Source organism: Elgaria multicarinata, chromosome 2, assembly GCF_023053635.1.
Source record: "Elgaria multicarinata webbii isolate HBS135686 ecotype San Diego chromosome 2, rElgMul1.1.pri, whole genome shotgun sequence".
NCBI lineage: Eukaryota > Metazoa > Chordata > Lepidosauria > Squamata > Anguidae > Elgaria > Elgaria multicarinata.
In genome coordinates, this window is record NC_086172.1 from 90,510,428 (window position 1) to 90,528,123 (window position 17,696).

A 17,696-nucleotide genomic window follows, 5' to 3' on the forward strand; every position below is an offset into this window, starting at 1 on the left:
CACCCAACATGTTCACTAGGGATGTGCTCCGCTCCGATTAGGAGAGTAGAAGCAGTAGCGGATTGGCCTGCTCCGCCTTACCCAGAGGCGGAGTAGGAGCGGACCGCGGACCCCCTAGAAGCAAGGCGAAGAGAAGCGCCCATTTTTCGGAGCTCCGAGTTCAGGCGGAGCGCTCCGGTCGCCATCTTGAAAACATTTCGCCATAGGATTGCATTGCGGCAAATAATCGCGCATAACTACGTTGTTTTTGAAGCTATCGTTCTGGAAATTCTTGTGCACAGAGAGTCGTGGATGGGGGTCATTTTGAGACCACTCTCAACTTTCTGCGTTGTCTGGGTCGCGGGCTATATTTTTGTGAAAATCGGGTCAACCGCGCGGCTCAAACTGCGTTTTCGGCTTTTCGCCCATAGGATTGCATTGAGGGAAAGAATCGGGGATAACTGGGGGGGGTTAAGCTATCGTTCTGAAAATTCTTGTGCACAGAGAGTCGTGGATGGGGGTCATTTTGAGACCACTCTCAACTTTCTGCATCGTACGGGTCGCGGGCTATATTTTTGTGAAAATCGGGTCAACCGCACGGCTCAAACTGCGTTTTCGGCTTTTCGCCCATAGGATTGCATTGAGGGAAAGAATCGGGGATAACTGGGGGGGGTTTAAGCTATCGTTCTGAAAATTCTTGTGCACAGAGAGTCGTGGATGGGGGTCATTTTGAGACCACTCTCAACTTTCTGCATCGTACGGGTCGCGGGCTAGACGTTTTTAAAAAATCGGCGAGAAAAATACCTTTTTCAAAGGGCTGAGGGGCAGAGTCAGCTCCCGGTCATGATGATCCCAAAGTTGGAGGAGGGCATAGGCAAAACAGGTAACTTGGGATTCTGGGAAACTTCTCTTTCTTCATCTGAACGGGCTTTTCCCCGTGTTTTTTAACACAGTAGCTCCACCAAATGCACAAACACAACCTGAAATCATATACTAAGCCAAGAATAAGAGATAGAAACACAGCACTGCTCCCCACCCTAACCTTGGGGAACAACTGAATCGATGTGGTGCAAGGGGATGAGCTCCCCTAGGGCATCTCATCGTGGACGTGCCCCCACTCTCTCCTGCACTGGAAGGCCATTAGAGCCTTCCAAAGAGAGTAAAACGGTGGAGCAATGCCTATCATGAGTTGAAGTGAATGGTCACTTTTCAGTGGTGGAGCAATGCCTGTTCTGAGTCGAAGTGAGCGTTTTACTTCTTCTCAGAGCTGTGGCTGTCAGTGTCTTGAACTGGCAGCTACTTCCGCCTCCCCCGGGCACGTCCCCCTATTGCTGGTAAAAGACAGATATAGCCTTTTAAAAAAAGTTCTTCTTGTTGTTTATTGAGCAACACTGCTGCTTTTAATTCCACCCCTCCTTTGTTTATTGATTGATTTATTCCATTTTATATGCATTACTGGCTTATCCTTGGCTCACTTCCTTATGCCCCCAGAAATGCCAGCTGCATGCCTGCCTGCCTTCCCTCCCTCCTCCCCTGCCCACCTCGCAGGGATGTTGTGTGTGGGGTGCCCGATTTTCAAAAATTCGCCAAAAATCAGGGGATGATGGGATTGCTTTGAAACTTGGCATGCGTGTGTATATCCCCATGAGGTGTCATGGTGCCAAACATGAGGTTTCTAACTTGAACAGAAAAAAAGTTGTATAATTTTTTAGCTTTCAATGCAAGCCTATGGGGGGGGGAAACGGAGCTCCGGATCCGGATCCGGAGCTCCGGGCGGAGCGGAGCGGAAGGGGGCGGAGCGGGGGCGGGGCGGAGCGGCCCGATCCGGAAAATGGCGGATCTGCAAGTGAAGCGGAGCGGGGGGTCTGTGCACACCCCTAATGTTCACCTCTCAGAGGAGCAACATATGAGCAGGAAGGTCCTCTTCTCACCCTTTTGGTGGCAAGGAGACAGACTAGCAAAGTGTACATTAACAGGAAGATGGCTTTAGCTAGCTCTGGCAGACTTGATACAACAGAAGGTTTCCTGTTTTGTGCATTTGGAAGCCCCAGAAAAGATGTGTGGTATTCCAAGTGGGTTATGGATGTCAGTATCAGGGTTGAAAATGTTTGTAGCTTTTGAGAAATAGACACTGAAGGAAAGCACAGTAATTATTACATTTGGGGTTTTTTAATATAAAAAACATCTAAAGATAAAGCTGTCTTATTTGTCTTTTATTCCAGTGGTTCTCAAACTATGATTTGGCCTCCTGTTGTAGGGGCATGGCAATACAGTTTGCCGGGGCTGGGGGGGAGCAAAGTTCCAGGAGAGATTGGATCCTGCAGCAGGCAGTGCTAACACATTTTCCTCCCATCAAAGGTTTAGAAAACGGCTATGTTTATCACAGAAGCTGAAGAAAGGCAGGGAATTTCTTTCTATCTATATAAAATTGAATTTTACATTAATAACAAAAGGATGTAACATCCAATCATGTCAAACATAACACAACAATCAAACATAGCAGCTCCTCTTTCTTCTGCCTTCTTCTCTGACTGCCTGGTTTTATGCCAGTGGTGGGCTGCTGCCCTTGTTCACAGATAACATACACAACTATGGTGGACTGAAATGACTCAGGAGTATTAACCATGGCTTGGCTAGCTTGTTTAAATAAACCATAGTTAACACAAACTACAGTTTGTTGCCAAACAAACCAGGGTTGGTTGAAAATGGAAGCAAATGGTTCCAATATCCTCATGCCTGTACTAGAAGAGGAAGGGGTTATATTTTACAGGAATCTGTATAGTAATTCCTGTAATGCTTATTTTTGTAGTCTGATAAATGGTGAAATGTATATATTCCATCAGCGCTGAGAGATAAAATAAAATGTTCTCTTTGAGAAAGTGATGTTTATAATCAAGAATATTACAACTGGCTAACAGTAATATTTACTCCTTTTAGTCCATCTTCATTTGTGCAATTATCAACCATTTTTCTACTTCTTTCCCAACTCTGGAAGGTGAAATCTAATTAAATCCTTCCACTGGCAGAAACAGGGAGGGGATTGGTTTCCCCTGCGCACCCTCAAAATCTGCTCTGGATTGCTAAGGGGCTCTCTAGAGCAGATTTAAGGAAGGCACAACATTGGATTTCACCCAGAATCTAAAATGTTGAATTTAAAAAAATAAAAAAAAAATCAGCAAGGTGACTTTGTTAGCATGGCTGATTTGTTATAAATCACACATGGAATTTTACTATTAAAAAAAGCCAACATGGAAACTGTAAATTTCAAACTGTAAATTAGAAGTGAAACTCTGCAACAAAACGTTGCATAGTGAAGTACTTCCGTTCAAGGTTTCAACCACTCCACTCCACTTCCCCTTCCCAAAATTTCCCTCCCCACCGCATCAGTCAGTCAGCATTCTGACTGGTTTTGGGCATGGGCTATGTGTGGACACACTGGTGCCCAATCTCATCTACATTACATTAAAATATTTGTCCTCCATTTTTTTGATATCAGATCACCTTTTATTAGAGAGGCTGTTGAGGAAAGATGGAGTAAAGGGACTCACAAGATAAGAGAGAAGGGCTGAATATGGAGACAGAGAGGAGAAATATGAGTTTGCTGCCTCTTCACTCACCCTAACCCATCCCCCACATACATGCACCAATAGTTTCAGCTATTGGGCGGTATAAAAATGCAATAAATAAAATTAAATTAAATAATAAATAAATAAACAACTGTTCAGGTTGGCTGCCTCTCGATATGCTGGAATACGAAACCCTTTGGGGAATCTCCCCTCAGTGTTTCTCTTCATCTTCTTACTCTTGGATTAAGGCTAGGAGGCAGCTGCAGTCCATTTATTGATAGCCATGTTACATTGCTAAGTACTGATAATGGGGGAAATGAAAGGGAGAAACCAATAAGTTGGTTGGAGTTTCCCCATACACACAAACACACACATATACACACACACAATTTCTTACTAACATTATTTATATCTTGCAAATGCTTCTGGCATTTCATTTATTGTGCCACCGTATTGCAAATAGTAGGGGAAAACATCCTGCTATTCTTTACAGTTCCATTAGAAGGGAGTTGTCCCTAAATGTGTCCCTTAAGTTTATTTAATGCTTTTCAACCTCATTCCTGATAAGGAAGCCAATAGATCCCTTCCTTTTCCTGACATTTCATTCGGATAACTGCTGAGACGCCTTGGCTAGGAGCATCTTGCTAGCTTTTACAGTCTTTCCCCCATGGAATTTGAAAGGTTCATTTTGGTTTAAAATGATAGCCAAATATCATTCTCAAGTCAATATTGAAGAGAACTAAAAGGGTAGTTGGAATTGACTGCCTATTAATGGAAAATAAAACTGCACCAAGGCTTTCATTAAAAAAAGAAGAAGTATGGCCTGCCTGTTAATGTGAATAAGAAAGACAGCTCTTTTAAGAGGAGCATAGGGCTTACGTCCAGTTCAAATATACATGAGTGCATCACGTCTCTCTTTACTTCAAAAGAATTTGGATCAGAGCCTTTAAACATTCCTGCACAGTATATTCAAAAAACTCATTTTATGATCTTAGTTTCTGTTCCAGAATCTTCATTTACGTTTTTCACATCCCATTTTATTTTGATGACAGATCATTTTCCTAGTCATTCTTGTCATTTTCTGCCTTCATTTCCTCCTTTGGAATGTTGCATTGTACACGTGCATATTAAGACCTGTATTTTAATACATATTCAAAGGTAACATAATTATGACTATATGTAAGCCTATCTTACTTTAGAGGTATGCAGTCAGAAAATCCCCTGAAATTAGCCCTAGGATGTGTTCCTATGTGCATGCCCTGTACTCAGTTATTGCAACATTAAATGCTGATTTGCATGTGTAAAACTACTATGACATATTAAACATCAGAAGAGCCTTGCTGGATCAGACCAAGGGTCCATTTAGTCAAACATCCTGTTTCCAACAGTAGCTAATCAGACGCTTCCAGGAAGCCCAAAAAGGGGGCATGAAGGAAGCTTTGTCAAAAGCTTTTTGGAAGTTGAAGAACACAATGTCAGCCTTGTGTTCCAGAAGTCTTAGACTTCAACTCCCAGGATTCTTGACCATTGGCCATGTTGACTAGAGTTGATGGGAATTGAAATCCAAAACATCTGGAGGGCACGAGGGTGCAGAAGGCTGGTCTAGAGGATCACCCCAATTATATTCGTTGATGCTCACAACAAACTCCAGAAGGTTGGTGAAGCCATTCTGATTTTTCAATATGGTTAATCATTTCCCCTTTTCCAGAAATGTTGTCCCTTTGTTATAACCTAAACATGCATATACCCAACTGATGCATGAGTAGCTGAAGTTATGCCACTGCCTACTTCCCCGATTCCTTTCTCTGTCTCAAGATCACCCTCACCATTTTGGTCAGCGAGGAAATAGTCTACAGCTGTACTAAACTCATTTTTTCTTTCTTTTTTTAGACTGGTATTTCCACCCACAGATATTCTGTAGAGGAGTTTGCTTCTCATATGTTTTCACATTTATTGGACCCTATGTCCTCTTTTGACATACAGAACTACACTTTTGTCAATATGCCTTTCCTAACTGTTCTATAGAATTTGTATCTACCACACTGATTCAACTCTGTTATTCCAATAGAGTTTTACATTTCCAATGATTCTCAATGTGATTGCCATTACGTGCACCCCTTGTTGAATCCACAATGCTTCTGTACGTTTACTACATGCAGCTAAAATCCACAATTTGAAGTAACCCAAAATTCTGAGGTTGAGAATGGGAGTTTCCAATTTTGGGCAGACACAATGTTTATGCTGTGGTACACATTTTAACTGAGCTTCTAGAACAGTGATTTTTTTAAATACCTTCCTCTTCTTCATACAAAAGGATGCTGAGGTCAAGAGCTCCAGTGAGTCTGGTTCTTTTCTTTTGAATAACATCAGAAGAGTGCCTTTTGCCAATATCTAATTAGACTATGAAGTAGAGTAGCAAAACTGTTCTGCTGCATCTCTTTGTTCCTTCCCCAACAACAGTTTATTGGTGATAAAGACAGCATTGCAACAACAAGAACATTGCACTGCCCCATCTTCCCTAAGGGACTCTCTGTTTGCTAAAGCCAGAAGTTGTAAACATAATATTGTGGATGATGTAAGGGATGATGATGATGATGATATATTATTATAATATATAATAATAAATGTATAGGATTGCATTGTTAGCCCACTATATGCAATAAGGAAAGTGCTCCCTAATTATAAAAACAAATGAACCTTTGCAAACCATTCTGGTTGTAGAGCTGGAGGCGTCAACTTTGGTTGGGCTCAAAGTTACCTACATAAGACTACGGTAGTGTAAAGGCTTATTATTATCAGACCGATTTTGCTCATTTTTGTTTTAAACTGAAGCTTGAGCAGTGTAGACATGCAGAATATTTTGAAAGTCTGAAAAAGTTCAAAGCCTGAGCTTTACTAGCAAGTAATTTTCTCCATGCCAAACAGACAGGGCAGCCCCTCTGCCAGCTAGATGATGGGCAACCCTGCACCAAGTGTAGCATGAAGGTAGGCCCTGGGCAGCCACACAGTTAGGCTGGCACAGCCAGAGGGAAGGGAACTGAGGCAGCCAACTGGGGCACACGAGGGGGGGGGGGGCGGACCGCATACCAATTTCACTATGCATGAGCTACCGCTGATGTGAGGCATCTGAGGGGCAAAAGTGGGAAAGGCGCAAGACTACTAGCACCCATGGCGACATGGGCTTTACACTAGTACTTAATAAATGTGCAAAGGCAGAGGGTGAATTGGGGTTTTGGAGTCTTTGGTCTGCTTCTTTTTTAAAAAATAATAATAAATCTGATTCTTCTGTATTGCATTAGCCACAGGCAGTTAGTGTGAAAATAAATCCTATAAATCAATTCCAAGGTACAAGAGAGACCGCAAACCAAGAAACACCGCAGCCTTGTAGCTCTGATGAATACAATTCATTATTCCAATTCTCATTACATGACAATACTAACTGGTGACCTTATTTAACAATCAGAGTTTAACCCAGAAAGAAGATAAGCACCATCCTAAAAAAAAAGTGGGATCTTCCGCCACTAGATGGTGGTGTCTCCAACTGAAGTAAGTATTAAATTCAAACTACATGCTCGCCCCTCTCCGTCCATGTAATTAAGCCAATAACAACCGTGCCAAAAATCAGGAAGCACAAACGTCCCAGATAAGCAATGCGATTTCCCCTAAATGTTATGATTCCCTGTTTCTTGAGGAGTGTATTTTTCAAATCACAACCATTGAGATTGGCAAGAGTTCAGATTGATTCTATGGCACACCTAAAGGGGAGTTAAGTGGGGTGACCATATGAAAAGGAGGACAGGGCTCCTGTATCTTTAACAGTTGCACAGAAACTGTTATTTGTATGCATGCAGCACCTGGTGAAATTCCCTCTTCATCACAACAGTTAAATCAGCAAGAGCCCTGCCCTCTTCTGTATCTGGTCAGAAGAGCAGGCCTTTCCCCTCACACAATTTTCTCAACATAAAGCAAGTTCTGGAAACTGCTATTAGCCATAAAGGGGAAATCATATGGGCATAATTTTTGTGCCTAAATATTCTCCTTTTCACAGGCGGGTGATTTTGGTTGAGGAATCAGTGAAGAGGAAAAGGCTAGCTCTTTCCCCTATATCACAACCACAATCCAAACTGCCTCCCCTCCCCACTGCTTATATAAAAGGGAAAAGGAAAGTCCTGGAACAGTGCTGAGTTTGTCTCTTTATAGTTATGAGGAAAGAGGATGGATCCTCTTAGAGTTGGTAACTGGTTAAACAGGATGGAGTAAAAGGACAGTTCTCGGAGTGAAGTTTTATTTTATTTTATTTTTCAAATAAGGTCTCCCAAGAATCTGTATTGGGACCAGTGCTATTTAATCTGTTTATATTTGATCTGGAGCTGCAGGTCAGCAGAGAGGGGCACAAGGTTGCAGAGGACACCAAATTATTCAGGATATTGAAAACCCAACCCAGTAAGGAAAGGCTAAAGCACTTGGCCCTTTTTAATTTAGAAGAAAAGATTGCTGAGGGGAAACATGTTAGAGAGTTATAAAAAAAAATGCATGGTTTGGAGAAAGTGGAGAGAGAGAGAGAGAGAGAGAGATTTTTTTCTCTATACTTAGGGGTCACCCGGTGAAAGTGATTGGCTGGGGTTGGTAAGTTCCACACCATGTGTAATTAATATAATGAAAATATGTTGATGCCTATTATCTTAGATGGCTAAAGAGGGATTAGTCTAGCCTTCCCCAACCTGGTGTCCTCCAGTTGTGTTAGACAGCAGCTCCCATCATACCCAGCCAGCATTCATGGATAGCATAGACAAATTCCTGGAAGACAGTCTATAAATATTAGCCATGCTAGAACTTGCAGTGGCTGTTGACCATGCCCAATATGTTTGGTGTCAGCTGCTATAGAAACTGCCTCAGGACAACTTACAGCGGCAATTCAATAGAAAATGAATTATTATTATTATTATTAAACAGCAGCATAGAGGTCTGCCCTCATTTTAAATAAGAATGATTTGCTGATATTGTTGGGGCAGTAGACACAACGCTAATTCATATACTATAATCTGGTTCCCTGTGGCAGCTTTTTTCTTTTTTTTTATTGCATCTGGTTGTTGTTTCTTGCCTCATTTTCCATCTGACCTTTCATTCACATATGGCCAATTTCCTCGGCTTCCTAACAACACCTGCTGTGTTACTGATTGTATTACTTGTTACCATCAAATCCACTCTAGGAAGATTATTGGTGCACCACATGTTAAACCCAACAAATCAGTCGCTGGGAATACTGTTCACTCACACAGATGTGTATGAAGTAATACACATGCTGAGAAAAACCTTTTTTTATTCTATTATTATTATGGAGGGCCTAGTATGAATGCTAAAACACCCCTTGACAATAAAATGGCTTCCCAGCTCCCATCAGTTCTTATTCCCCTTTGATTTGCAACCCCCTAAAGTGAAAATTACTTCTGATAATAGTGATTAGGATCAAGGAATGTAACCTCTTTTCTATGTTTGTTACATATTCGAATCATGAAGAGGCAGGATATACAAATGGAACAATGGGAAAATATGTGGTCAAAAGGTTTAAAGTTTAAATTAAGTTCAAGTCTTAAAGAAAACATTTATAAGATGATGTAAAGATGGTATATGTTCTCTTCAAAATTGCCCAAAATGTATAAAGGGGCCTCAGGAACCTGTTGGAAATGTGAACAACAAGAAGGAACATTTTATCATATATGGTGGACTTGTAAAAAAGCTTTAAAAAATGGATACAAATTCAAAAGATATTAAAGATCAATATACAATTGAAGCCAGAATACTTCCTTTTGGGTTTAATGGACAATCAGGTGGAAAGGAACTACAGAACCTTATTCTTACGTATGATAATAGCAGTGAGACTATTATATCCACAGAAGTAGAAAGGATCAACATTACCTACAATGGATGAATGGTGAAGATGTTGGAGTTGGCAGAGATGGCAAACTTACATCAATAATTAAAGAAAAGTCAACATCTAGGTTTATAATTGAAGGGAAACCTCATATAGTCTTTCTGTGGGAACTAGAAAAAATATTTGTTTATCTGTGGATTCAACAAATAAGAAGAAAACTTTAAGATAATAGAAAAAAGGGAACTTTTTTTAATTATAGAGTAAGATAAAATATTGTTGCATGTCTTTGCTGTGCAGAAAATCAGAAGTCCATTTTAATTTTGTATGTTTTGTTGTTGTTATTGTTGTTGTTGTTGAGGCATTTGCTTGCTTGTTTGTGATTTGAAACAATAAACTATTTAAACTGAAGAAAAAGCCTTCCCCACCACTGGGTTGCTGTAAGTGAGTAGTTCACTAGGCCAGAAAGTCTATATTTTCGATGGGAGGACATGGGAATCCAGAATCTCCTGCAGTTCCCCTCTCTGGCTGGCAGCTGGGTAATGTAAGTTAACAGGGAGTCATAGTGATTTGTAACCAGTGCCAGTTCTGCAGAGCTCCTAGTTTTGAGCCCTGAAGTACCTGGTACCCTGATGCAACCTCCATCTGAAGCAAGTTCTCCATCACATAGGTCCCCTTTACAGGGACTAGGGATTGCAGCAGCACTTCCCAAGTATAGTGGATACAGTAGGAGAGGTACACATGACTCGTCTCAGGTGCCCACCCAACATGAGAGGTGGTCATGGGACCACATTGGCTGAGTTCGGACAACATGCTAATCAACTGGGTGGGTGGGTAATAGGAACAGAATGGGAAACAACCATTGATTAGTGTGTCGTCCAAATTCAGCCATTGACTAGCCACACCATGCCCTTTACGAACTGCATGTTCAGTTGCAGTGAGAATGGGCCTAATACACATACAGATGATGTGTGTTTCCCCCTAACATGAAGGAGCCCTATGCATCTACACCTATATGCAGATTAAACAGATTAACTGAGAAAAGAAGTAGGAGACTCACAGGATGCTCACGATGGCATCAAAATGACCCATGAACCTCCGTGAGTGGCCAGCCACAAGCGTGTTATTAATTGCTCAACTAAAGAAGCTCCTAAACAGCTGGCAGGGGCTATAAGAAGCCTCCTGGATTCAGTAAAAATCCTTCATGTGACTTCAGCAGGCCTCAGCTAACACCCTTCTTGCTTCCCTCAGTTCTGTTCTCTGTATTATTGATTTTTGTGTTCTGAAAAGCTACAATTTGCCTTCAGGCCCACACAGATCAATAGGAAAGAACAGGGAAGAGAAAAAGAATAATAGAAATGGAAATCCACCAACTTCTTGATAAAGCCAAGATCAATTGTCTTTTTCTGAAGGCTAGACAATGGTCTAAATTTCCCAGAAGTTCTGCTGCTTACATTTTTTAGTAAACATTTAGGGTCTCATTCACTACATTATGGGCATGAATGTGGGGGGGGGGGGGGCAACAGTGACTTACTACAGTGTGCAGCTTTATTGCAGTGTCGTCATTACCCTGAATTTCTGATCTAGTGAGATGTATGGAAAACATCTGGTAAACATTACAGATGATTGGCACACCAAATAGGAACATTACCTTACATCAGGTCAGCCTGTTTGTCCATCCATCTAGCCTAGTATCGTTTGCCTTCTGCCTGGCATCAACACACCAGGGTCTTTGGCAAAGAGCTTGCATTCTACCTTCCATCCCATCCTTTAAAATGGAGTTGCCAGGAATCGAACCTGTGAGCTTCTGCATGTGCTCAACCATTGAGCTGTGGTCCCTATGATTGCTTACATGTGCACTATTGTCATTTACCATTTAGTAATTGGTTATCTGTGTTCGTCTTTACTCTTCCTAGTTCCATTCCATTAGACTTATGTAATTATAATTTTCTGTTTTTTGCTAAATTGCAAGTTGCCATCGGTGAAACGTGAAGGGATTCACAAAGACAGTCACCAGCTCATTAGTAGCAGCAACTGTAACTTTATTTCTGGAGCAGCAAATTGGCAGATCCATTTCGTCTTCCTCCTTGGATGAAAATGTTACTCTAATTCAGCTTTAGTGAACCACCACAGTTGGTCAAAAGATCTGGTTACGGAGACAGGGCATGAGAGGTTCTGATTGGGTTTTTGGCAGGTAGGATGTAAGTGTTCCCTGGTGCTGTCATTCTAAGAGTGTATGGGGTAGTGATGGACCAGTTAGGTAAAACCAGCAGTCAGGGGTAGTGGAAGATGCCAGGAGTCTGGAGCACCAGTGAATGACAGAGGGACTGATGCTGGAAGGCAGACAGACATAGCTTGCCAGGGCTTCAGAAGAATATAGTTATAGCAGGACTTGGGCTGTGGGAACCTTTGAGGGAGTCAGGAAGCATGGCACTGGCAATTATGGGTGATGAGGATGATGTGTATACCGCCCCATAGCCGAAGCTCTCTGGGCAGTTTACATAAGATTATAACTCTTAAAAACAATACACAAAATTTAAAACTACAGAAACATACATTTAAAACAACTATAAACAGCTTTAAAAACAAATCTAGGATCAGCAAAGCTCATCACATATTGCTAAATGCCTGGGAAACCTGGCACTGAAAAGATATCAACGCTGGTGCCAAACAGGCCTCGTTGGGAAGATAATTCCATAATTGGGGGGGGGGGGACTACAGAAAAGGCCCTCTCCCTTTGCTTGCCGTCCTCTGAACTTCCCTCAGATTAGGCACCCGGAGAAGGATCTTATAGTGTACCAAACCATTTGGGAAGAAATGCTATTGTTTGTGTTTTGAGTATTTTGGGGACCTTTTGTATTCATTACATTGGTGAATGGGACAATTCAACCAGTCTTCCCCAACCTGGTGCCCTCCAGATGTGTTGGACTGCAACTCCCATAATTCCCAGTGAGCATCTGCTGGGCATCAGTTTGGGAAAGGCTAATTTAAACAAATATGGGGTGATGATACCCCATACCTATAATTAAGCAATTGCAATAGAAATAAGTTAACTAAGTTCCACAGGCACTTACTTCATGGAAACATTGAAAAGAACCAGCAATGTCTGTTCTGCATCATGGTGAGAATCCTTTTATTCTTCTCAGAGGGATTATGGCAAGAATGTATGTTTTCACAAATACTGAAATATTTGTTTCTGTGTATTCCCTCCCATAGCAAAGCTGAATCAAATCATGCTCTTTTAGTTTCTGGATCAATCTTGTAGATCTGTTTATTTGGACAAATCTTTGTTTTGCACCATAAGAATGTAATTCATGTCTTGAATTCTAAGTCAACTGTGAATATTAATTTCAGCTGTTTCACCAGCAGAGTTAGTCAGGGTGGTGTCACAACGGCTTGTGGAGGATTCTTTTAGCTCTGCAATGCTATTAGTTGCTGAGTTTTGTTTCAGTCTCTCAAGAAGGTTTGGAGCAGGGCTGTCTGTACTATGCATTACTAAATATACAATTCTGTGCCCAGGCACAACCAAATTGTGCTCCAAGAAATGTTGAATTTAAAATGCAAATTAAGCAGAGTTTCACGGTTTACCTGATTTTGCATAATTTATTCTGGTTTGCTAATCATGAGAGTGGGGCAAGAAGATGCAAAGGCCTAGCATGATCGTATGAAAAGGAGAACAGGGCTCCTGTATCTTTAACAGTTGTATAGAAAAGGATATTTCAGCAGGTGTCAATTATATATATGCAGTACCTGGCGAAATTCCCTCTTCATCACACCAGTTAAAGCTGCAGGAGCTATACTAGAGTGACCAGATACAAAGAAGGCAGGGCTCCTGCAGCTTTAACTGTTGTGCTGAAGAGAGAATTTCACCGGGTGCTGCATGCATACAAATGACACCTGCTGAAATTCCCTTTTCAATACAACTGTTAATGATTACAGGAACCCTGTCGTCCTTTCCATATGGTCACTGTACAAAAGCTATCTCCAACCATTGGAAATTTTATTCAGCCTTCTGTCGTTTCTGAAATTTTAGCCGGCATTCTCCACAGCTTTCAGACATATCTTTGCAGTCCATAAGCACTCAACATTTGCTTCTTTTTTAAAAAAGAAACCTCTGATTCTCATGAAACTGAATTCTGTGCCCTCTACTACACTGTGAAATTTCTGTGCTCTTGAATAATTTTGGCACAGCCACTTTGATTGTTTGCTTACGAGATCATCTTGTAAAGAAAGTCTGGCATCTATGAATGGTTCTTATAGGCATATAATCTTTGTAGGTTGAAGATGCCATGATGGATGCATATGACTTCGTTTATGAGGATGTGAGGAGCAATTCTTCCGACATCAGAGGACAGGAGCTACATACCATCCACCAAACGGTGACTTGCGCGCATGGTTTGGTCTAAGCCAGGGGTGGGGAACATTTTTCAGCCTGACGGTCAAATTCCAATCTGGGAAAGGTCTCAGGGGCCGCATTCCATCTATGGGCAGGGCCAATGGCAAAGTGGGTGGGGCCAAATGGGATGCATACTATTTTTATGCCTAGTCAGAGGTAAACTGGACAAGGCTTTTGCATGTCTTCTCAGAAATAAGTAAGACTGAATCACGCAGCAGCATTCCCAAGTACCAAGCCTTTGCAGGTCTACTCACAAGTAAGCATGAACATCATGTCTGCTGACAAATAAGCAGGTTAAGCCTAAAAAGTAAGTAGCACTGAATCAGCCAACAGCTTCCTCCCCAGTACCTGCCCCCTCTCCCCTACAGGAAAAAGCTCTTATTTCAGATCAGCAGCTGATCAAAGTTTTTTCCCCTACCGGAGATGGAGCACAGCCAGGAAAAAATGCTGTTGGGCTTGATCGGGAACTCCCATGGATAGTATCCAGCCCACGTTCTGGAGGTACTCCATCCCTGATCCAGGCAGTTCCAATGAAACCAGAAACAATCCAATGTTTTCTTTTAGCAAGATCGCTTTCTCATTTATAATAAGTTCACAATTATGTTTTGGACATGATCCAACCAAATTTTAGTGCATTTAAGTCCCACTGATTTCCATCGGGGGAGATATAGATATAGATATCTCCATCCATCCATCCATCCATCCATCCATCCATCCATCCTATGGAAATCAATTTTTTATTTATTTATTTATTTATTTATTTATTTATTTATAGATGTAAATACCACCCTTCAGTGGAACTTCCAGGGAGGGTTACAAGAACAATACAAATAATTATAATATATAAGAACACCTTAGAAAAATACTTTTAAAAGCCTGAGGAGATGAAAATGTCTTTGGCATCAAAAGGCTAATGCTTTTGGTGCCAGGCAGGCCTCTCTTTTAAAGTGCTTTTACTTTGTCTGAATCATGCCCTTTAATGTTTGAAATGGAAAATGCCCAGTGTAAAACTTCCAAACTGGAGGAGAGAAGGAGACGCTTCCTGGGAATGCACAATGAGGCTGTCCTAAGGGGAATAGAATGGAAGGAGAGGTGTAACAATCTAAGAATGGATGGAACTACAAACAGTAACCTAGAAAGAGTGTTCCAACCCTCCTCTTGCATTAATGGGGCATGAAAGAAATAGTCTTGTGGAGATGTGAAGGACACAGCAGTGTAGAGGGAATATTTGTTGGGAGAAGGGGAGAGGTATGTAGGTCCTCTACAGATAGCTGACGAAAGGAAGTTCCAGATCCTTGCATTGTGGGGACTGTTTCTGATCAAGAGCTAATTGGAGCCATTGGGGAAGATCAACATGTGCTCATTCAGTTTATGGACTCCTCCCTGCTTTCTACACTAATCTTCCATTTCTCTGCACACAGAATTCGAAACGATGTTTTGTGTTTCTAATGACAGGATTTGTATGTTTTTAAAAGTATCAGCCCCAAGTCCTACATTCTGATGATATGAACACCAGCAAGGCACAGGGAAAACAACGAGAAGCCCATTTTTGTGGGTGGAGAAAATAGTAAAATATAGATTTAATTTCCTCCCAAGCATACTGGGAATCAGATGAGGTAGTCGAATCGTTGGTATAGGTTTTAACCTCTGTGAAAACCACCTGTACACTCAAATATCTGTGGCACCAATTAGGAAAACACTGCCGTTGTTACAGCACAATACTATGCATGTCTCCTCAAAACTAATCCCTACTGAATCCATTGGGGCTTAAACCTGATAAGTGTGCATAGGATTGCAGCCCTTCTGTGAACAAGCAGAAGACAGACTTTACTTTCTTCCTGAGCCAGACTCAATGGCTTCCTTAACCAGTCATGATGACCACAAGACAAAGAATCTGTTTGTATGCACTACAGGGATCCGGGCATCTAGCCTGGACTCCCCCCCCCCCCGTCTTGTTTTAGCCACTGCAGGGATGGGGGCAAAACCCTTTCAGCTTGAGAGCCAAATTAAATTTCAGAGAAGCATTCAGGAGCCACATTCCAGTGGTGGGTAGGACCAAAGGCAAAAGAGCTGGAGCCAAAAATATCAAAAAACAAACAAACAAAAAACCCCACCCTCCCCCACAGCATATTTTACCTTAAAGCTCTTACTACTAGTAACTAAGAGTTAAGAGAGGTATTTTAGACTTTTAGAATAGAGGAAAAACTGCACAAAAGCTGGCGAGCCACCAGACGTTTGGTACTTGGGGGAAAATAGGTGGAGACAGGAAAAAGGGGTGTGGCCATCTGGGAAATCCTGGAGGACCGGATTTGACTTCCCTGGTCTAAAGATCCCCACCCCTGTCATTGAGCTTTTCTGCACAAAGTATTTCTTATGTACTCATCATTCCTTTCTCATGGTTGTTCATGAGTCCTGCAGATGTTGCGACCTTCCAGTTTTGCTTCTTTGTTTTAAGAGCACTTTCCCAGTTGTTTGTTTGTTTAGAATGGGGGGAAATGGAGAATTATTTCTGAAAGGGAAAGAAAGGTATTTTCCTAGTTGTGTAATTGCAGTATTCTGCTAGAGCACAGCACCACCTAGAGGTTATGTAGTGGGAAAGCAGGAAAGGATATGCTCTTTCTGTAGAGCTTGGATCTCAATTCTGCAATGAAACTGAAAGCAGATGCAGCAGATTAACAGCCTCGTCTAGAAAAGTTCTTAGTGTGAACAAATGTAATGCAAGACAAGATTTGTGCATGTTTAAAAGTCATGGAGAGAAGGAATTTCAGCACCCTGGAAGCATTATGGGAATTTCAGCAGGCATAAGGTGTGCCTGCTGAAATTCCCAGAGGAGCCTGTACGGACTGTTTCTGGTCACCCTAGCAGTGTAGTGCTCTAGGGACAAAGCAAGCTCCTTCACTACACCAGGCTTTTTATTCCACAGTTTACCAGGGCTTCTGGTTCTGGATTCTTTGAGGGATTAAGATCGGCTCCTTATGTGGGGTGACATGGGCTGTTTTTGGAAGGCTATCTTTCTTGGGAAGTTCTATAAGTTTCAATTACAGCCACTAGATGGTGCTGTGATTATAGTGCAACTCAGTCATTACATACAGCTGTTACCGCAGATTAACATTCCATGGTTCTGAAATTCTCCAATCTTTTTAAAAGTGGGATAAGGGTCAGAAAGCATGGGAGACGCCCTGGAGGATGATAATGTTTTGTAAAGGTCCCACAATCTTCTCTGAATGACCAAGCATGAGCATGCAGTAAAAGCCTTATGTAGAAATGCTCGCTGTCTGGATACCCCTGTAGAATTCCCTGAATGAACTAGGAGATTTGCACAATAAGAGTCTCATCTGGAAGCACTCTGTGTAAATGACTCCTGTGCACTACAGTCTGTGTCTTCAAATAGTGTAAGTCAGCCTTCCCCAACCTGGTGCCCTCCAGATGTTTTAGATATCAACTCACATCAGTCTCAGACAGCATGGCCAATGATCAGGAATGCTGGGAGTTCTAGTCCACAACATCTGGAAGGCACTAGGCTGGGAGAGGCTGGTGTAGGTCATAGGTAATGGACATCATGTAAAATGCTGAGGCCAAACACATGATTTCATGCTTCTGCAAATACAGATCCTGAATCAGACTGATGCACAGACACATGAAACATTCTTATAGAAGATTTAATAAAAGCAATTTCATGGAGTAATCATCTATTTCAGATAAGTAAATATAAAAAGGGGTACTACTTTTGAGGAGCCAGACATGTACAATTGGAAAAGCTCACCCATGACAACCCTTTTATTTATTTATTTATTTTATTTATTTATTACATTTCTATACCACCCAATAGCCAGAGCTCTCTGGGCGGTTCACAAAACCGTGGGCTTTTACGAGCCCACAAGTGTGG

At 41.7% G+C, this 17,696-nt stretch overlaps 1 protein-coding gene and 1 long non-coding RNA gene across 3 annotated transcripts in view; both read left to right on the forward strand.

The window, feature by feature from the left end:
* The window catches only part of LOC134392656 (uncharacterized), a 284,868-nt gene that overhangs the window by 165,729 nt on the left and 101,443 nt on the right, over positions 1 to 17,696 (forward strand). The gene's annotated exons all lie outside the window — the stretch shown is intronic.
* The window catches only part of TSPAN32 (tetraspanin 32), a 49,343-nt gene that overhangs the window by 21,394 nt on the left and 10,253 nt on the right, over positions 1 to 17,696 (forward strand). The window contains exon 5 of one of the 2 annotated variants that reach the window (XM_063118751.1): positions 13,692 to 13,793. The exons of the other annotated variant lie outside the window; for it this stretch is intronic. Within the exon in view, the coding sequence (XP_062974821.1) occupies positions 13,692 to 13,793 (102 nt within the window). The remainder of the gene's footprint in view (positions 1 to 13,691; positions 13,794 to 17,696) is intronic. 2 annotated transcript variants of the gene reach the window in all.